The 21,105-nt window shown below is 39.5% G+C and overlaps 1 protein-coding gene across 4 annotated transcripts in view; it reads right to left on the bottom strand.

Moving 5' to 3' along the window:
• Positions 1-21,105, bottom strand: part of MYO1B (myosin IB) — a 107,238-nt gene that overhangs the window by 37,821 nt on the left and 48,312 nt on the right. For all 4 annotated transcript variants that reach the window (XM_064718007.1, XM_064718009.1, XM_064718008.1 and 1 more), the window contains exons 5-13: positions 19,503-19,607; positions 16,495-16,541; positions 13,826-13,889; positions 5,984-6,082; positions 5,493-5,596; positions 4,485-4,632; positions 3,699-3,817; positions 2,928-3,014; positions 2,537-2,602 (exon numbers count right to left, since the gene is read on the bottom strand). In XM_064718007.1, coding sequence (XP_064574077.1) covers positions 2,537-2,602; positions 2,928-3,014; positions 3,699-3,817; positions 4,485-4,632; positions 5,493-5,596; positions 5,984-6,082; positions 13,826-13,889; positions 16,495-16,541; positions 19,503-19,607 — 839 coding nt within the window. The remainder of the gene's footprint in view (positions 1-2,536; positions 2,603-2,927; positions 3,015-3,698; positions 3,818-4,484; positions 4,633-5,492; positions 5,597-5,983; positions 6,083-13,825; positions 13,890-16,494; positions 16,542-19,502; positions 19,608-21,105) is intronic.

The raw sequence follows: 21,105 nt of genomic DNA, 5'->3' as shown, positions 1-21,105 counted from the left end.
CAGAAAATTGCAGAAACCACAATGAACAGTAAAAAAAAATCAATATTTCAAAAATAGATGAAAAAATCTCATTAAAATCTTCAGTTTGCATATACTAGAACAAGACTGCTATTGTTATCAAGAAGGTGAAGTGTAGGATCTTTCAGAATGGTAAACCAGAATTTCTTTATTCACTATTCTTACACAAGGAACTCTAGGATGATCCAAAGAATCATCCCGAACAGAAAAAAGGCCCAAGAAATATTGTGCCCTGCCCATTAGGAAACAAAACAAAAACATTAAAAACCAAAGAAAAAAATTAAATGTAAAAATCACCCTTCAGTAAACACATTTCTTGCTGCTTATTCCAATGGTACTGAGCTTCCTGTGTAAATATTTTGCATGTATATAAAACACTCCTGCTACACCTCTTGTGGGTTTTGATACACTCTGTCTCCAGGGTAAAGGCCACTTCAGGTCAAAGACCACGCACTAATGATAAACTTGCCTGATTCCTGAGTAGAAACATGATTAATGAAGGCCTTCCTACCCTCAGCACATCAAACTGCTTCCACATTTAAAAGGCACAAATTTAGAGATTAAGCCTTTCAAGTGCATTTTTGCCAACAAACATTCTTTGTAGAGCTGACATTAGCTCTAAGTTTCAGGAACAGATGTGAAAATCAAAATATGACTTAAGAACTAGGTTCAAGAGGTGACTGCACATTTTTAGTCATAGGTTTTAACTGATTCATAATTAGATGGATATGTTACTGCCATTAACAACACCTCAGCTGATATTTTGAATGTTTGGCTATAGTGTTTACAAATACATCACACAGCAAAATGCTCCTAATTCCACTGCATTTGTTATGCTATAAATCTTAATACATTACTAAATTTTCCTTGGCTTATGTGGCTGCACAGTGTCAAAAGTTTTATTTATTGATTAGTTGCTTTAATATAATTAAATATAAACAATAATTCTGTTATTTTCGTGATGCTGAACCAAGTTGCTTGGCTGCTCTTCTCACCATAGGTCTAAACTCATGAGAGAGTCACACCTTGTGTGAATGTACTGATGAATTTGGTCCTTAAGTCACAAGGCAAAACCTTCCCCAGATTTCCAGGAAAACAAATCGCTGGCATTTAAAGAAGTGAACAGTAACTACCCACATTATTCCACAGCTTTTGAGTTTGCAGCTTTTTAGAAAGCTACACTGTAATTCAGTATGACAGGTAAGTGCAAAGGCTCGGTTTTGTTTTTTTCAAACTTTTCTCCTGCACTCGGCCACTTACTTATGACCTTCTAAGATGCTGAATGTAGAAAAGATGACAATTACAGGTGAGAAGCAGCCTCATCTCTGGAGCACCATGCCACAAACACAGTCCCCCAGCTGGCTCGTGTGTCCCACCTCCCTGTGCCTGTCCAGCCTGACAGCACAGGGGAGCCAGAGCAAACAGCCCTGCCTGAGGATGCCAGCAGCACCACCCCAGTGCCAGCCTCCCAAAAGCTCCTCTAGGAGCAGCTCCCAAGAGATCTGGCACCAGGCTCCCCGTTCAGCCATCTGACCTCGGGCACTGCATTTCCATACATGTGTGCTTGTGTCTAATGCAAACAGCACAGCCCCGCTCAGCAAGCCCTCGAGGCAGCTCTCAGCTTTCCTCTTCCTCTTCAGAGGAACTCTGATTTGCACTTAGTTGGATGTTTTGCTTCTGAAATGAAACTCACACCACCCTCACATGAACACTTATTCCCATTTTCCACACAGCTTCAACACCCTGCCCAGATTTCTAAGAGGGATGTAGGGAAGCGGGTCAGGATTTTTCTACTGATTTTTTTTCTCCTCAGACGAGTTTCTAGTTTAAGCACACACAGATTCCAAGCAAGATCTATAAATCTCTTCACAAAAACTGTCAGAACAAGATTTATGGGAAATGCCCTGTCCCCGGTGCTCTCTAACCCAATTAAAAACTCCTCATTGATTGTTTTGTTTCAAAATACCACCAGTCTAAAAATACTATTGTAAACAAACAGCAGTGAGCCACAGATCTTTAGCTTGGATTAGGTACAGAGTATTTACCTAAGTGAATTGAGATGAAATGCAATATAAATCCTTGTTTAATTTTGACAGGAAAAAAATGTATAGTTTTTGTTGGGTGGTTGGTTTTTGGGTTTTTTTATCCCTCTCAGGATACACAGCTTGTTCAAAGACATCCACAAAATGCCTCAGGGCAGAAATGACAGTGCCAGAGTTTCTCCTATGCTCAGAATGTATGTCACAACAAAATATATTTAGTTTATCCATCATAAATATGTATTTATCTATGGTGAAAAAACACAAGTATAACTTTCATAATTTTTTGTTTCAATTGCCAGACACACTAAGACATCTCTCCTTGGTTTACATTTCTAGTGGGTTTTTTTGGGTTTTTTTGGTCTGGCATAAAACAATTGAGTCAAATTACATATATTCTGATTTTGAATTAATGAACAACTTTGTTAAGCTTTAATAACAGCTCTCTCACAAAATGGTTACCATTATAAAGGTCTTACCTCAAAAATTTCAAAGCCATAAATGTCCAGCACCCCCATTACCTTCTTTCTCACTTTTGTTTGTGCCTTAAAGAAAAACAAACACTGAGTCTGTCATCTGTACGTTGCATACTTGGGATTCAAGAAAATGAATGCATCTCATAAGCAGGCTGTCAAATACTGTAAAACTAAAATGTTACATATGGTTTCCCAAAATACACTTAATGTGAATATTTTTACAAGCTTAAGAACAGAGCAGAGAGCAATTTGTTGAGCTGTGATAAGGTTATTTGTGTGTAACAGTGTACAGCCAGGAGAAATGAAATTGGCAAATACAGTTTTACTGTCCACTTTAATTTGAAGGATTCCTATTGATTTTTTTTTTCTTTTTACAAGCACAAAGCAACAATACCTTAATGCTCTCATTGATCCTGGTAACAAGCCAGGAGAACAGGCGACTGTACAAATTCTTCGCCAGAGCATCCCGGGCATAATAAGCCTGAAGAGAAGAAATAAGAAAAATGTTATAAATGCTGGGCTAAGCCAAACACCCTCCTGCTGCTGAGGTGTCCTAAAGGTGCTATTAATGAGTAAAGCCAGCACAGGGAGCACCGGCTCTGCCCTCGGGCTGGCTGGAGCAGCAGCCACAACTGGGGCCCTCCAGCTGCCCCCTGAACACTCACACCCCCATGCCCATGCCCATGCCAGGCATGGGGCCGGAGCAGCTGCAGCTGGAGAAGCCCCACTCCTGCTGCCTGAGCTGATGAGACACAGGTGGCAGCCACCCCGGCTCTGCAGCACCGCGGGGAGATGAATTCACTCTGGCAGCAAAGGGGTTCCAGCAGCCCCGGGGCCCACAGCTCACATGGAATTACAGCAGTTGTCCTAAATGAAAACAGTCTGCCTCAACACTTGCAACACGTGCTTTGTGCAGGACTGCTTGTTTTCACATTCTCTAGAGCTCAACATTTGCCTATCCCTCACCTTTTGGGGGTAATTCAGACACCAAAGCATCTCTTAACATTTAGAAACCACTGAGCAAAAAACACACTTATGCTCGTGATTTATTCAGTGCAGCCTTTCAGCTGTAGTTTTTATTGCATTAGCTATGATTTAATCATGCAGAATAAAATTGCCATCTAAAAAGATCTTCTGATCTTTTTAAATCAGGAGCTTTTTTTACCTGAGCCACGTTTAGTGTTGTTGAAACTTTCTCCTGTTTGGCCTCAACAGTCCGGAAGCTGAAAGCTCTCTCCAATACAGACTGGTCTATACCTGTCAGCTCACAGATTTCCTTCAGTTCTAGCAAGAAAAAGCAAAGTATAAATACAATCAATCCTTCCATATTATTACTTTTCCTTCCCCAAAACGACCAGCTTTTAAGAAGTGTGGTATTTTCCCAAAATGCTCTTCAACAGAATTGTTCCCCATTCACACTCTCTTCCCACCACCCTGCCAAGCAAAGATTTTAAAAATATTCACAGTGCAAGGAAACAGAGCAACTGGTTTTAAAAGCACTTTCTTATCCACTTATTTTTGAGAAAATAAACTTTCTCTCCATTTATAGCAGACTACTTTTCATAATGAAAAACTTTCAGATGAAAATGAACTTTCAAAATACATCAGCTGCAAAAATATCACCAAATGAATCTGACACTAAAGGCAGAGATACTGCAAAAGAACAAAAATCCTCCACTGCAGAAAAAACAAGTAGCTACATAAAGGCACGGAACCATTTAACATTTTAGAATAAAGTGCTAATAAAGTGGGGAAAAAGGAGAAAATAATTTTTGGCATTTCAAACAGAACGATTGAAATTGCACAGAATGCAGCCTATAGCTGCCTGAGGGTGAGCTCTGGAAACAATCTAATTCACATGTAAGGATATTGTATGTCTGCAGAAACAACAAAATTAATAATGACTTCAGACAAATTAGTGGCTTTCTTCCCATCACTAATCTCATCTTACCATTTTTATCTTTGATTTTACTTTCATCTAGCCCATTTGCACGAGATTCAGGCTTAAATTCGATATTTCCCAATTTCAGAACGGCTGCCACCACTTCAAACACTGACTGTGTTTCATGATCCATAAACCCAACAATCTGCATTGCATTCTGGAAAGGGGACAAATAAAATTATGAGATAAAAGCATTTACATTTAAACAGATCATACTTGAAAAATTCACCATTTATCTGCAAAATTACAAATTGTTTATGAGCACTTCTGCTACTAGAAGTGCCTGGTATCATTCCTATGCTAAGATAAGTAAGTTTTTTAATACACAAGAGGTGTGAAAATGGAGCTGGCATTCAGTCCAGTCCATTTCTAGGACTCATTCAAAATTTGGGTTTCTGAACCATTGTACTTTTTTTAGCCACTTTATTTAGTTTGTAACCCAACCCAATTTTTCCCAGTCAGATGAACAGGTCCTCCTGTCTTCTCAGACCTGTCACTTTTAGAATCCATATCTGCACACACTGGGTAACAAGGTCCTGTATTCATCTTGTCCCTGAGTAGAACCAAGCAAAAACAGGACAGCAAATCATCTGGAGAACCATGCCAGTTCTCCTTTTCTTTCAACTTGGTCAGCATCACCCAGTCCCTGAGGCTCAGGCACTGCTGTCCTAAGCCTCTACAAAATATAACTTTTCCCAGAATCTGACCAAAGCATCTGAGTTTCCCCCCGCCTTTCTTTTGTTTTCTTTTTGTTTGTTTCTTTTTGGTCTGGGGGGAGTTCTGTTTGATTTTTTTCTTTTTTTAATTCTTTTTTTGTTTGGTTTTTTTTTGGTCCTTTTTGTATTCCCCTAAGAATACTCCAGAAGCTTGATCCCATTTCCCAGCTGTATCCATGTTTCCCTGTGCAAACACGCTCTATCCCAGCACTCAGAGAAGGTGTCCCTCCCAGCCCAGCCCTGCAGGGACAGACAGACCAAGAGAAAGAGCCCTGCACAGCCAGCCCCTGCTCCTTCTCACCCTGACTGTTCTGAAGTTTGCAGCATCGTCCACCCCATTCACTCTGGCAGAATCAAGGCCCAGGTAGTTGTATCTGCTGAAGTCCCTCTCCAGCTTGAGCTTGCCTAATAAATCAAATTAAAGCATCATTAGTAACAGCATTCTTGTTAGTAGCAATTTTATCCCAGAATCAGCACTGTCAGGAATAGGTTGTTATTATTGGATTTTCTTCAAGGATCTTTTAATTATTAGCCTTCTGAATAAGAACATGTTTTCAAATTTGTTTATAACACATTGCTAAGCCAGCAATTCCGACTAATTCAGTAATTCTGACTCAGGTATCTGGATAATATCCAAGCATATGTGGACTTCACATATTACCAATGATTCTACCACCCATTATTTGAAAAACAAATCAATATCACATTTCCCACAAAAGATGATGTGCATGGAATAGCACGTTAAATATAAAGAAAACTCACATGTGAACAAGGCACAAGGGCAACACTTACAGAGAAACTCTTCTGATGCACCAGACAGGATCTGGTAGAAAATGTGGAAGTTTCTTTCACCCCTTGGCTGCTTCACCACACGAGACTTCTCTAGCAGATCTAAACAAACAAACCAACAAAAATCTCACAGGTCAGGGACAGATGCTGGAGCAAAACCCTTTAAAATGAACATAACCCTCCATCATTTTGTACTTCATTGCTTTATGTCACCATCACCAAACCAGAAGAATGTCAGTATGAACTTCATCATAGTATATCATGGATATCAAATATTGCTTTGAGCTAGGGGCATGCCCAGTGCTCTGGTAAAGGCTCAGTCTGTGAGCTGCAAAGAGAAGGCAATGTGAGGGAGGCAAGGTGCTCAAAAGATGCTAACTGATTTACAGTACCACCACAAAATTGGGATTTGGTGAGGATGACTCTCATAGGTGAAAGTCTGAAGAGGCAAAATGTTACCAGTGGATGAAAGATGGGTAAATGAAAAGGAGAGACCAAATAAAGAAAGCATTTAAACCGAATAATCATGCAGCACTTTGTGATCCTCAGGTGTATCAGACTATGAAATAATTCCCAGTGGGGCTGACAGAAGCTCCATCCTGATATACTCAAAGTGAAATGGAAAAGCAGCACTTTGGGAAGCATCACTGCACTGAGGGAGTAGCTGGACAGGAAGGCTGCTCTCAGTGACAGACATTTCACACCAGGGCAGGAATCCTGGCAGCAACATGAGCAGACTGACCTGTAACACCTTGCAACCACTTCAGCTCAACATCCTATGTGCCACAGAGGGGACAACTCAAAGGGTATTCACACTGCACTGGGGGGCTGTGGTTCACAGCGCAGGAGGAGGAAGAGGAATGCAGCAAGAGAACATCTGGACAGGTACCAGTGTGACCTGCTGGTTTTGTACAAAACATATGAGTTTTTTCTTCTTTTCTCACTAGCACAAGTACATTTTTCCAGCTAGCAGACACACAATTCCCATGTGTATATCTTAAGCCACATATATTCAGTGACATGGGGACAGAGACATTCAGTGTCTCATTCCAAGCACACAGCAAAGGAGTTTTCCCTGCACCTACCATGACACATCCCCACACTTCCCAGGACTGGGGGTAAAGTTCTCTCTAAGCCTGGGCAAGCAGAAAACCCCCAAAGGGAGCTGTCACTGTTCTGCACTCCATAATTAGCCAGTGACAACGATGACAAAATTCAGACAGCATTATTAATCTTCTGATTGGCTAACAGTAGGCCAAATTTCAAGTATTTACAGGCTGGTCCCCCATCCAAGTGTTAATATTTGGGCTGGGAAAGGCAAGGTGAGCAGCAGGCAGTTCAGAGCTGTGCTGGCTGTGAAGGTTCTCCAGGCAAGTGTTGGAACAGATCGCAGCCAAATTTAATCTCAAAAAAATAAACAACTTCAGCTCCCACAGTGGCTGCGCACACTTCAGGAAATGGCTGTATTCTCAAAGGATATTGAAGCAATGTGGTTTGGCTTATTTGGGTTTAAAAATATTCTACCCATAAATTTTCTCAAATGCTGTCATAAAAGCCCAGCAACACATCCTGGCAAAATATTGTATGTAAGCCTCCTAATTACATGCATGCCTTCAGCAGATTTAAAAAACAGGTTCCTGAATGTATGTAAAATTAGTTTTGTTTAGGAGGATAACTGTTTTTTTCACCAGTTTATCTTATTCATGTATTTTTACAAGCAACAAAGTTAACCAATTCACAGTCAGTTTTCAAAAGGCCTAACATTCCATATTCTGTCAGCCTTCAAAATTGAGGAAAAAAACAGTCACTGTCAGAAACTCAGGTATTTTCCTTAACAAAGCAGCTGCTGCCAATTCTTTTTCAAATCTTTTTTCACTGGATTTTTTTTCCTTTTCTTTCTGTTCACAGGCAGACTGAAATCAGACTTGTAGGACAGATCCAGACCATCTGCCAACTTCTTCAGAAAACTTCTTCCCTCTGTTTGCCCTAATTAGCATTTTAATAAATCAACCACATATCTTTTTCTTGATGCAACCCCTGCACTGCCAGCAAGTTTTGTGTTAACTCCCACCCAATTGCCAGCGCTGTGGATCAAACACTCCAAAGAGAAAAGACAAAGCTGCACTTCAGACTGCTGCACGTGGCCCCTGGGTGATTGTGTTGACAGTAGAATGTGTGGACAGATGGTGCTCATCTATGTGAAAATCCACAGAAGCAAAAACCCCCAAACTCTCTCTACATTGCATTTTGTTACATGGTCTATGTGAATTATGAGTAGGGACAATGCAGAATTATCAGGAGAGCACATACAGACCTCAAACATATACATATACACACACATATGGTGTTTTTATGGGTTATTTCTGCATTATCTAACAGTGCTTCTGCTTAAACAGCAACATTTAACTTGTTGCATGCACCAAAGCAAAAAAAAAAAAAAAAAAATTAAAAATTAATTTGCCTTGGAAAAGTTTAACTTTGGAAACATTTCTGTATGAATACCCATTAATTCAGATGACTCAAAATCAAGCTACAGGCCTCAGGTTCTGAAGATTTTTTTGTTATTCCTAGATATCACTGTTTAAATGCAAGAGATCTGTGTAAGCACCCTGGTAAACAATTTGACTTAACAAGAAAGAAAGAAAGAGAGAGAGGAAAGAGAGGGAGGAAAGAGAGGAAGATTCTGAATACTTCTGCAAACTCTAATGCACAAGTTCATACACTTTTTTTTGGGTTACTTGACCCATGAACGCAAGTGATGCAGAAAAATTTAGAGCATTTTTGAATGTTGATTTGATTTCTAGTATATTTAGAGAAATATTTTATTTCTCTAAATATACTAGAAATCAAATCAACATTCAAAAAAGGAGCAAGTAAACAGTAGAACCAACAAATGACACTACCTTGGTACATTCTAAATCATCCAGGTGAAGTTTATTTTAGTCATTGTCTCTTCAGCTGGCCACAACAAGGAGCCTTTTAGCAGCTCAGCTGAAGTTACAGAACATGTTCTAGTCACAGCAGCTTATTTCTACAGCCACATTATTTCTTCTTTTCGTACCTTGATTATCTGGTTTTCATAAAAAAAGTCACTGATTAAAAAGTTCCTCATTAACTTTTCCTTATTATTCCCCCCAAGCTCACAGTAATGTTCTCTTGGATAAACTGATCCATAATTGTGTCAGTCAGAAATTACTAAATGGGGAGCATGTGCATAGACAATGACTGCATCATTTAAAGTGCTAAATCCTCCTTGCTCAAGTGATGAATGCTGTTTAAAAATGAGCTAATCAAAATGTTTAATATAGTTTGCAGCTTGTTTTCTCAAACTCTTCCTAGTTTAGGCAAAGCCATTGCCTAAATGGCAGCAAATGTGCTGAGAGGAACACCAAGGGAGATGTTGCAACAAGTGAAGATTTAAAACAAAATCAACAAGAATGGATATCTCTTCCCAAAATGTCTAATTGTCCAGTTTCTGCAATATTTCCCTAAGCAAAGGAGCTTTCCAACAGCAATCACATCTCAGGTTCTAGATTGTTCAGTAAGCAGGTAATTACTTCTGACTTTTAAAATGAACAAACAAGTAAATAATAAGTTGCAAAGTTATCACTTTGCTAACTTTAAAAAAGTTGTTGCCTTAAACATCATAGATTTCTTTCATGTTGTTGCTGGAAAAGATGACAAAACAGGGCCCTTTCTTAATCTCTTGTTATCCGGACTCTAAAGACATTTTGCTGGTTAAAAATGGCATTTCCAGACCAGGCAGTGCAAATCCTTTACGTCACAACCTGCACCAATGTTGTCTCCTAGTTAATCATTATATCACTGAAGGGCTTAGGCAGATTAGGAAAGATCACTGAATGCTAAAAGCCAGGTATTCTTCAGCAGGAAATTCCAGGTGAAACACGAAAATTTAAGACTTGCAAAAACTCTGGGAAAGATATTGTAAGATCCGTGCTTTTCAAAAGGTCTAAACTATTGTGAAAGTGAAACATTTTGAGCTGTGCTGTGCAAAACCCCTTCAGCCATCAAATTTAGTGTACACAAAACCAGTCACAAAACTAATGAACCAAGTGTGCACATAAACACTTCCTTCAGTACAAAACAGATGCAGCATCTGTGGACAGAGTCATACTTCAGAGCTGAAAAAAAATATGGCAATTAGCACCTATTACTCCAAAACCAAACATACCTATCTTTATATAAGATATGTCTTATTGTGTAATTACAGGTGGAAGAGAAACTACCATTCTCCTCTCTCTCATCCTCACTACCAAAGTAGTTATAATAAATGAAAAACTAAGAATAATATAGATCTTTTCTGTAATTTATTTCCACAATGTTACACCTAGCTGAAAGCAACACTCCAACACTGCCTTTACTGATAAGTGCTCTGGAAAAAAAGCCCTCTGAGTGCATAAGTGCTGACAAGACTGTCCACTGCAACAGCAGTGATTATAAACAGGAATAAGCAGGAAGGCAGAAAGAGCAGATACACCTCAGAGGGAGAAAATGTAAATGTAAAAAAACATTTACCTGTTTGCAGGTGCCATTTAAAGCAGCAAACACCTTTAAGCAGGGACTGATGTTTGCTGCTGAACAGTGATGAGATGCCTACAGTCCCAGGTGGCACCACAGCAAGGGTTTTGTGTTGAGCAATGCCCACAGGAGCAGCCTGGATTTCCTAAGCCCATGCACATGAAACAGGTCACCTGTGGATGGATGGGCTGGCTGGCAGCTGGCACCAGGACTGAGCACCTTCCATGGGCTCCAGCATCTCCCATCCATTAGGAAAACAAGCTGGGATCTTCACAGAAAGCTAACAAAAAGGCAGGACTAACAGTTCAGGCTTACAGCACACCTCACTCAGCCTTCTTCACCCTCCCACTCACCCATGGTGATGGATCAAACAAATGCAACACTTGCTGCCTTGTAGTCCAAGGGGGAAACAATTCCTGACTGAAATAAAATACTTAATGTTTGCATAAACCACATTAATTTCAAGTTTTCCATTCCCAATTTCGTTTCCCGACTGTTCACAATGATGTAACAGTAAATCAATTCCCTTGGAAACCAGCACGGTTGGAAGATCTGAGCTGCCATACATGAAATGAGACTGCACAGATTTCACACTGTTCAAACACAGCATTATCTTCACTTTGGGTATATACCAGTCCTGAATTTAGAGATGCCACAAATCCCTTCCATTTCATTATTTCCATTCTGATTTCACTCAGAAGATTCACCCTTCTGCTCATGGCACGTTAAATGTTTTGGATCTGTCAGCTGGACATTCCCCCTGGCTGCAAGCTGGACAGGGCAGACCAGCACTGTGCTCTGGCACCATAATTCCACCCTCTAACTCCATCCTGAGGAAGGTTCCTCCCAGGTTAACCCCTCTCATTAAGGAGCAGGAGCTCATTGAAGGAGAATGGCCCCAGGTCACAGCAGCTTCAGCCACTCCTTGAAGGGTCACCCAGGCAGTGACCAACCTTCCACAGAGCTCCACAGCATTCCAGAGCAGGCCATTCCAAGAGAGACCTTTCAGCCCAATGGGTCTCTGCTTTTCCACACCAGTCTGATAAAATCAGCAGCTTATCTTGGTTACCATCCTTGCCACCAAAACAACCTAGATGTTTGCCGTGTCTGCTCCGAGCCACTCACACCATGAAATACATCTTCAGGCTGTGCCACAAAAAGCCCACTACCTTAAGTGATGTTTGGAAATTAGGCTGGCCAGAAACAACTCTTAAAGTTTAAATAAAGCATTATAATGTCATCTTCACATCATATTAATACCAAACCAACAGACGGTCAGAAATCAAAGAATATTTATGAATATTTTCATAATCATACTTTCCCTTTTAAGGATAGGAAACTTCAGCACTACTTTACTTCAAGCCTAATGAATTATGAAGACAAATCCTGATTTTGACTTAAACCAGAGTAAATTCTGAGGGGTGTAAAAGAATTTAGGTCCCCAATATCTTCAGAATGATGATGCCTCACAGGAAAAGAAATGTTTGTATTGCAATGCAATGCTGCAGATGTGTGGAAAAGATCTAAGGCAGCACAACCAACTTGCTTTGAAAATGCAGAGAATTTTAAACATCTTTAAAAGAGAGATGGATGGACTAGCAAATTTTGCAAACACTTAGTCGAAGATGAGATGCATTAACATGCTGCTACAGGAACTCAGTATTTGCCTGTAACATACTCTGCCAAGGATGAGGCATTTAATAGTTCAACAAGCAACATCTTTTCCTCAGCAGGGCTTGCTAACACATCAGGTCTTTATTCTTAAATTGACATTAATCTCCTTGCTATTAGATAATTATTACATGTGACAAGGCAGAAAGAATGCCTAAAACAGGCATATTTTAGATGGATCCAAAAATATGTCTGCCCTTTGATACATATGTCATCACATCACTACAATTACATGTAATATTATAATTACACCATGCAGAGATTTATGGGGCAGATAAACTACAGAGCAACTATTTGGATTGCCTTTTGATATGACACAATATTTTAATTACATGACTCAGTGCAGTACTTCCAAAGACAGACTGTTAAATGTCCACTCTTACAAAGGAGGGCTCATTTTTATGTATATATTTTGAATGTGAAATAAAAAGAAACAAATAACAGCCTTTTAGAACCTTCTTGTTCCCATTTAATTATTATGAATATATTATGTTTGGCCTCTAATTTTGTTAACTGCCAAATGTCAAAGCTAATAGATAGCCATAAACACTTATATAGTGACTAATTTGAGTTTCAAGATCTACCCTGTCACAAAAATTAGGCTCTTCAGGCACAGTTCCAAAAGGTGATCTGGTTGAGAAAAAATGTCTGCCTTCTGAAAAAAACCAAAACCTACATTTATGTGCAAAATTCCTCACGGTTTTTAAAATGTTTATGTTATATATGGAGAGTACAGTTCACCTTGGGTGAGTCTCATTATTTCACAACCAGCAAAATGCCAGTGGTGTCAAAAGTCACATCTTTAGAAGCAGCAATGAATTTGGCTGGGTGGAATGAGAGGTCAAGGCTGGGTCAGTGACACCTAGTATAGTCACTCACTGCCCTCTTCCTCCCCTTTTAAAAATAAGAAAACCAAACAAATATGGCTTTATATAGCACTGAGGAGGAATTTATTTTAAAAGCTGCACTTAAGCCCTCAAAAGAAAAGCAAGTCAAAGCATTCTGGGCTGCCATTCAGTTCCCAGCCTTTTTCTTCCCAACAGAGAGCTGGTCAGAATTTCTGAATTGCTACAGGTGTCATAAAACAAGCTCCAAGGCCACCTTTGCCTCCCCAAACTCAACAGCTGTACATCCTCTCTCAATGCAAACTTTTTCCTACACTTTTGAGGTGTATAAATTTTTGTGCAGACAGCTTTGGTTCCAAGCAAACACACTCGTCTCATGGTGATCTCCAGCACACTCTCTATCACCCTTGCAAATTACAGGATCTGCCATAAATACATGACCCACCAAACCTAGTAACACATCTGATTCCAGGGATTCACAAATAAAAAAGACCCTCAGATATCCATATGCATCTGCCACTAGCTTCAGAGACAATATACAGACTCATGACTCAGTACCTTTTAAACAACTCAGTAAATTCAATATTCATGCTTACCTCTTGAGTCTGTTTTCACTTCCTCTAAGGTACATTATTCAGCACCACAACAGCAATAAAATTAAAATTTATCACATGATGGAGAGGACTTCTATTAGACTAACACAGGTGATCTTTTCAATAATTTGACCATCTTCCTTTCTACAGAAAACCTTTTAGTCTGTGAATATACTGATACCAAAAGTAATACTCACAGTTGCTTATAACTCCCCCAAGTGGGTCACCCTTGAAATCAAACTCAATATCCATGTATTTTCCCTGTGAAAGGAAGAGATTTTAAGATTATAATTTCTGTTTAAGAAAAACAAAAGTTCAAGGCGTTAAGTTAGTTGGTTGAAAGGTTGGAAGAACAATCTGACAATCTCAACTCAAATCTTCTAAGACATTATCAAAGCCAGGGATTTTTATGGAAACAGTGACTTGCTCGGTTTCTAAGGTTCTATGAAGAAAACACACATTGTACAAACTTCCCCCGGAGCACCAAGAACACCAAACAATCCCTGCAGCCATTTAGGTAGGGCCACGCTTATTTACTGAGGGGTGCAGGAAGAAATTATGATGCAGGAAGAAATTATTGTGCAGGAAGAGATGATCTTCTTTTCTCCCTGGGAGCGCGAAGCAGCTGAAGGAGAGCCGCAAGCCTGGCCCCAGGCAGGGGCTGGCAGCGATCACGGGGCGTCTGTCCCCGAGCGTGGGACGTCTGTCCCCGAGTGGGGGACGTCTGTCCCCGCATGTGTGCCTGCCTTGTACAAGTGATGGATCCTTCCCACTGAACTCTTTCCCCTGGAACTCAGGAGACCAGAGGCAACAATTAACGGGCTGTCACCGCACGAGCCGTTTCAATCCCGCCGCGTTTCCTTGACTCCTGCCGGACTTTTCCACATCACAGAAGATCGCTGCGGTCTTTGGATCATTTTAATTTATTTGACAAGTGCTTAATGTAGTAACAGCCGCATTTAACAGTGACAAAACGGACAGACTGTGCAGAAAAGGCAACAGCAGCGCTGCTCGCCTTGGCAAGGGAGTTTATAGTAGTGATTCAGCCAAATTCCACCCTCTGGCACACGCTCAGCAGAGGACATTTGTCACTGTGATGAGTGTGAGGCAATGAAATGGGCTGCCCAGAGAAGCAGGCCAGGTTGGACAGGGCTCTGAGCAGCCTGGCCCAGTGGAAGGTATCCCTGCCCATGGCAGGGGGTTGGAATGAGATGGCCTTTAAGGTCCCTTCCAACCCAAACCTAAGATTCTAGGACAAAAATAATCCATTAAAAAGCCTTGTGATAATATTTCCTTACTCAACACAATCTCTCTCTGAATGCAGTTTCTTTATTTTTCTATTTTACTTTTTATTACAGAACATAAAAAGCCAAGCACTTTATACTGACTCACTCCAAGAATCTTACTGATTTACTGGGTATTTCATCAAGATTGACTTGACCCTACTTAAACTCTATTCTCCTTCCTACACTGTATTGTTCAAGATTAATTCTGAGCTGATTCGAATTTCAGAGAGAAAAAAAGTAAATCAGATAATTAAATTTTCATTTTCCAAGGACTGGGACAGCTGGGTATTTCCAAAAGTATTTTTAGCGCAGTGTTCATAAGCGAGGACTTGAAAGGCAAAATAGTTGTTAGTTCCACTTTGTCCTGGAAAGGCTTCTGGGCTGTCTGCTCATTATTTCTGCAGTGTCATGTCTGATAATTGCAGTCTTCCTAGCCTTTCTAGTTAAAAAAAATTAAAAATCCCTACATGTTCTCCAAATTTTGGCCCTGGCCTTGTGATGAAGACTCCTTGCTCTGTTCACAATCAGAGGCAATGAGCTGCAGAAGGAGCCTTCACAGTCATGTGGAACATCATCAGCTCTTGAGAATTAGAAGGGAAGGAGAGAAAATCTCCCAAGTGGAAAGAAAAAGCCGCTCTCCAATCTCACAATGTCCAGAACTTCCATCCATTTGCTTTAATTCACAACACAGCATCCTCCCAGTATATCAATTTTCCTTCTCTTGTCAGCTTCACACATCTCACAATATTGCTTTTCTGGACACAAGTGAGCAAGTGACAGAGTTGTGTTCAGTTTTCTGATTTTAGCAGGAGAAACTCTGATAAGTACTCACACTTCTGAACCTCTCAACTCTAGCATCAACTTTTCTCGTTTTTCAACTGTCAGTTTTGGTAATTTCTCATTCCATTCTGTGCCCAAAAAAGGCTGAATTCAACAAGATGGTTATAAAGAATTTAAGCAAAAAAATAACATTACAAATATTCATATTAAAAACTAAAGATGCAAACACATTTTGAAATGTTATAGAAAGCAAATGGAACTTAAAGTCGTCATTTTAACCCAAAAAAATATACATATGAATGGAAAACAACATCACATGGAAATATCTACTTGCTAAGCAGACCAGTTGCAGGACACATGGTCTCTGACACTAAAGCCACCAGTGCCAGAAAATTAAAGAATCCAGTTGCTCTGTAATTATGTTTTCATCCGGTCACAGGCTGCCACATCCTAATTTTGTTTTTCTTTTTTAGCCTCTGCTTTGATATTCAATTGAGCCCTATGCCCATATCAGAAACCAACAAGATTTCTGGCAAGGAGGTGAAACATCTTTGAAGAGGCATCACTAACAGTGCCCTACTAACATGCTAGGGAAGGAGAACATGCTCCTGTGTACAAATTAAATACTGACTGTTGCTGTGGGTGTTCACCTTCTTCAAACAGTCTCCAGACAGCTACAAGAAAGCTCCCAAAATTATTCCTTCCCCCTTTATGGATGCCTTGATGGTTGATACATGGGTAAAACAGAAATAGCCAACAGCAAAGCACACTCCTTCAAAATGACTGAAGGAAATACTTACAAATCTAGAGGAGTTGTCATTCCGCATAGTTTTGGCATTTCCAAAAGCTGGAGAAAGAGAGAAAACAAATACAACAAGCAAATCTATCAGTAAAAAAAGAAATATTTAGATGCTACAATATCTAGGTCTGCTTGTATATTTAAAGGAACTACAGACTTCAGAGAAACAATGCCCTGCTCATTGAATGGGCATCAGTCCCTGGGGACAGAGTGTGACAGACATGATCACAAATACCAAAAATCTATAGAAGTCCAAAGAGGTTTTGTCTCAACACCTTCCTTGTTTAAAAAAGCTAAAGAAAAACATACAAGAGGAAATGGTTCCAAAACAAAACTGTACCCATATTAAGCATATATCTTTGGGGTTTGAATCAACAAATTCATAATTTTATTATCCAAATAACTTTAAATAGACAAAATACTACTTCTTCTTCTTCATTTCAGAGAAAAATGAATCCTAGGTCCCAGAATACATTAAAAGCTGGAGGCCAGAAGTGAGGAAATTACAGAATGACACTTAAAAATTGTTTGCATAGGACAGTTTAATCAATGCTTTGAAATGGATTTATTTACACCATTTCAACTCATTAATCCTACCCCAAGCTGAATACTATTCAGCTGAAATCAGTTCACAATGAAAATTTGTCTTCAGCCTGACCTAAACTAGCTTTCTGGTTAGTTTAGTTTAAATTTCTTTAGCTCAAGTTTAATGACAATGGAAATTCTCTGAGAAAGGACTGCCCAGGGTGACATTCAGATGGACAGCCACCATCTCAGAGCATGGGCACGACAAGAACTCAGGCAGGAGGACAATTCAAGCTCTCAAATTCCCACATTGTCCAAGCACATGGAGCCAAGCAGGAGTGTCCCCTCTATCATTAGGAACAGCACTCCTACTTCCAACAAGAGACTTTATTTATCCCAGTATTTATTTACATAGCATATATATACTCGAAGATCAAGTCAAGTCAACGTTTTTTGGACAGAAATAAAGACATGCCTTAAGGCTTCCACACACTTGCATGAGTAGACTTATTCTTGACCAAAGAACTAGAGCCAAAATGAAAAGTTTGTTGATCCTAAAGGCCAGGATAAGTGAAAGAATTGTTTTTAAATCTTTATGCCCTGCAATAAATCATCTTTTCAACAACCAAATCTCTGAGCTGCATTTTCTTAAACACTGTGCTGAACAGTAAAGTCATTTATAACTGCATGGAGCCAAGCACAAATGTTCCATTATAAAGCATGAGGCACATTCCTTGGTTTTCCCTAAAGTTCATTGTTTCTAAAAGTTAATTTACAGTAGCAACTGTAGTTTAATAAAAATAATCCCATAAGATAAATTATGCATATGTAACATTTATGTCATTTTCTTGCATCACAGTTTGACTGAAACAGAACTACATAACCAAAGAAAAATAAATCTCACCACAAATGCCTAATTTCTTTCTAAAACATGTATAAGCAGCCAGGCTTGCTCAGTTTTTATTCCTTACAGAATAACCCTGTGTCCAACCTTCCAAAACACCTCAACAGGCATTACCAGCCCATCAAGTAGAACAAATAGTACCTTGAAATGATAAGGCAATCATCATTTATCATCATAAAATGATAAGGCAATCTTCAGTAAGCTCAGCTGATTCCTCTTGCATTAAAACAAAGCTTCACAAACCAACAAGAAATCAAACTCATTTGGCAGTCCCTGGGGAACAATCTAGCTTTGGCAAGAAAAGCCTCAGTACCCACCATGCCATTTCTGTCTGGATCTGAAATCTGCTTCCAGAACAGTGATAAAACAACACAGCTCTTCTCTGTGAACCCAAAACAATGCAGGGCTGCAATCCCCCCATTCAGCTTGAAGGGGAACACAGCTGACCATCAAAGAAAGGCTTATCCAGCACTTCTATTATTCTTAAATGTTAACATTTCATCCTTTCTTTACAAGTCTTTGCTTACAATTTCTGGTTTGTGTACAAAGACCGTGTTTTAACCATCCAGTTCCCCACTGCTCTCTGCCCAATTTCTTGCACTCCCTTTCCTTTTATTGTTTTTTTTTTTTTACTTTTCCCTCTGTTTTCACTTGCAGAGTCCTTGCCCCCTACAGGTTCCAATTCATCACCTATAAGCAAGGCAATAAACATAATCTTTACACTCAACAGTCTTTACAAACACCACAAATGATCTGGCCAAAATCCAAAATTATTTTTTGACAACTGACTTTGTCTCAGCACCACAACAGCTTTGAAAATTCTGGGTAAGACTGAGTCAAGAATGGACACAATAGATCTAAATAAGTCAGTGCCAACCCAGGAACTTCTGAAGGCAATTATTAGACAATGGGAGAGAACTGCAAGCTCTGAGGATCATACATCCTATCTACAAGATTTAAAAAAAAAAATAAATTATTCTGTTTCTGGCAGCCAACATCTTTAAATTAAAATCGCTAATTAAAAAAATAAAAGCCTTCATGGGAGAGCAGGAATGGCAGCTGTCAGGAAGAGCAGGCCAACAATCACCAGACCCAAGAAACAATAAGTCTCAGGGAAAAACAGGCGTGCATATGGATTGGCTTAGTTTTTTCCTAACATCCATTCCTTCACCCTTTTTTTTTTTGCCTAAAAGAGAACTAATGCCTTACAGAGCTTGTTTGTTTACTAGAGACTATAAAAATATGATTTGGAAGGAAATGAATCAGAGGGACTGAAGTGAAGTCAAGTCTTTTGATACAGACAGGCATCATCAAGGCAGGGTTGAGAAAGGGTAAGCCCCTCTGAGAGCAGCAGGAGGAGGTTGGGAAGCATGACCTAACTTCCTGAGCTCTTCCTAAATGAGGGAAACCATTTTCTTCTGAATAAAGCCCTACAGATGTGTTCACATAAAGCATCTCCTATGGTTTTGGACACCAAACAACAATGAAACATCACCAGACACAGTTTTCCAAATCAGCTCAGCTGGAACACCAACGCACACACAAGTAATATGCTGGCACGTACTCAGTGAGATTCTTACCTTCAAGGACTGGATTTGACTGCAAAAGTTGTTCTTTTACTTGATTAACCTCTGCCCCTTTTCCACACACAGCAGCTACATATGACATGACAAGTTTGCTTGCCTCTGTGGGGGAGAGCCAAATAAAACAGTGATAAGCATTGGCAAAAAGGCTGTGATGTGACTTTGCAGACTAAATCTCCATCACATTTTCTCAATGCCAGACAGGAACTGTGAGCACATTCATTTCAGTTTTCTCCTGCACTGTTGTACTATCTGGAAATGCAGAAGGAGCACACCCTGCTCTGAGACCCATGCCATTATATCAGCAATTTTCTTGATTTAAACACCTAGAGCCTCTACCCAAGCTTAAAAAAAGCCAACACTGGATACAGCACATTACCTGCTCCTTTTCAGCCTCAGTAAGAGGCATTCTTCAAGGGAAGAACATAATCCCCTGCTGACACATTGGACATGTTTTAATCTAGCCTGAAAATAAACAGGCCCAGGCAGTTTCAAGACACAAAATTCAATCAGTTTATATCAGCAGATACACAACAAGTGCAAAATACAACACTTATACACATGTAATTACAGCTCTGATCTACAAGCAGCTGAGTAACTGCAACATCACCTAACATGCTCCAGTCTATCTGAAAGGAAAACCAACAGAAAAAGTGAAGCATTTATTTAAACAATAAAACTAGTTTGGAGTTGCTTTTAAGAAAGTTTGGAACAATTTTTGGATTTTCAAAGCTGGGTTCATATGGGTGTCAATCACCCATGACAGAAACAAGGATTAGATAATCCATCCAACTCTTCTGTTATTGCTGGTCAGGCAAAAGCAGCTGGAAAATGATTTGGTTTATACAGAGAGTCTGTGATGGTTACTACAATACAAGATAGTGAACTTTCAAGCAATATAAGCTGATATATAATGCAATTACTAACAGCTGGAAACCCTATCAATTCCAGACTGTGGTAAAAAAAAAAAAATTATTATATTTGTAACAGATCTTCAGAGATCTGTTACAAATTTAAGTGTCTCATTTCAGGAAAGAACTGACAGATGAGACGTTATCCCTTGGATTTTGATTTTTCCTGTTTAACCAAATTTGTTTGTTGGCATTATATTACTATTCCATGTGTAGAGGAAAATGAGCAAACCTGCCACACAGGAAGCAATCAGGGAGCACAAACTTTAGGTGTGCTCAGGAGGCCCCCATCTCCTCTATTTGTGCCTCAATCCCAGCTCTCATTTTTTACCCTGTTCCCTTCAGAGCTTGGAATTACCCAATTATTTAATTTGAAATATTTCCTAAAACAGTCAACATCTTTAAGCACAGGCACTCAATCACTGAGAGAAACATGCACTGAAGCAGCAAAAAAGCTATTATAATAGTTTACACACAATGACTTCAATACAGCCTTCGAATATCAGCAAAAGAAAATAAAGGCCTTTTCTCTTATTAGCAACTCTGTTTGGCCCAAGAAAGACATCAGGAAGGGAGTTATCACCGTAACATTTCAAAACATTTAAATACACCCCTTATTCTGGTGATGCACCATGTTTTCTTGCCCAATGTAACTATCAGTTAACATTAAAAACATGCAGAGAAACAAG

This window comes from Zonotrichia leucophrys, chromosome 7 (assembly GCF_028769735.1).
Source record: "Zonotrichia leucophrys gambelii isolate GWCS_2022_RI chromosome 7, RI_Zleu_2.0, whole genome shotgun sequence".
In the NCBI taxonomy this organism is placed as follows: Eukaryota; Metazoa; Chordata; class Aves; order Passeriformes; family Passerellidae; genus Zonotrichia; species Zonotrichia leucophrys.
The sequence above is the reverse complement of the archived record's forward strand: the minus strand, read 5'-3'. Positions and strand labels throughout refer to the sequence as shown.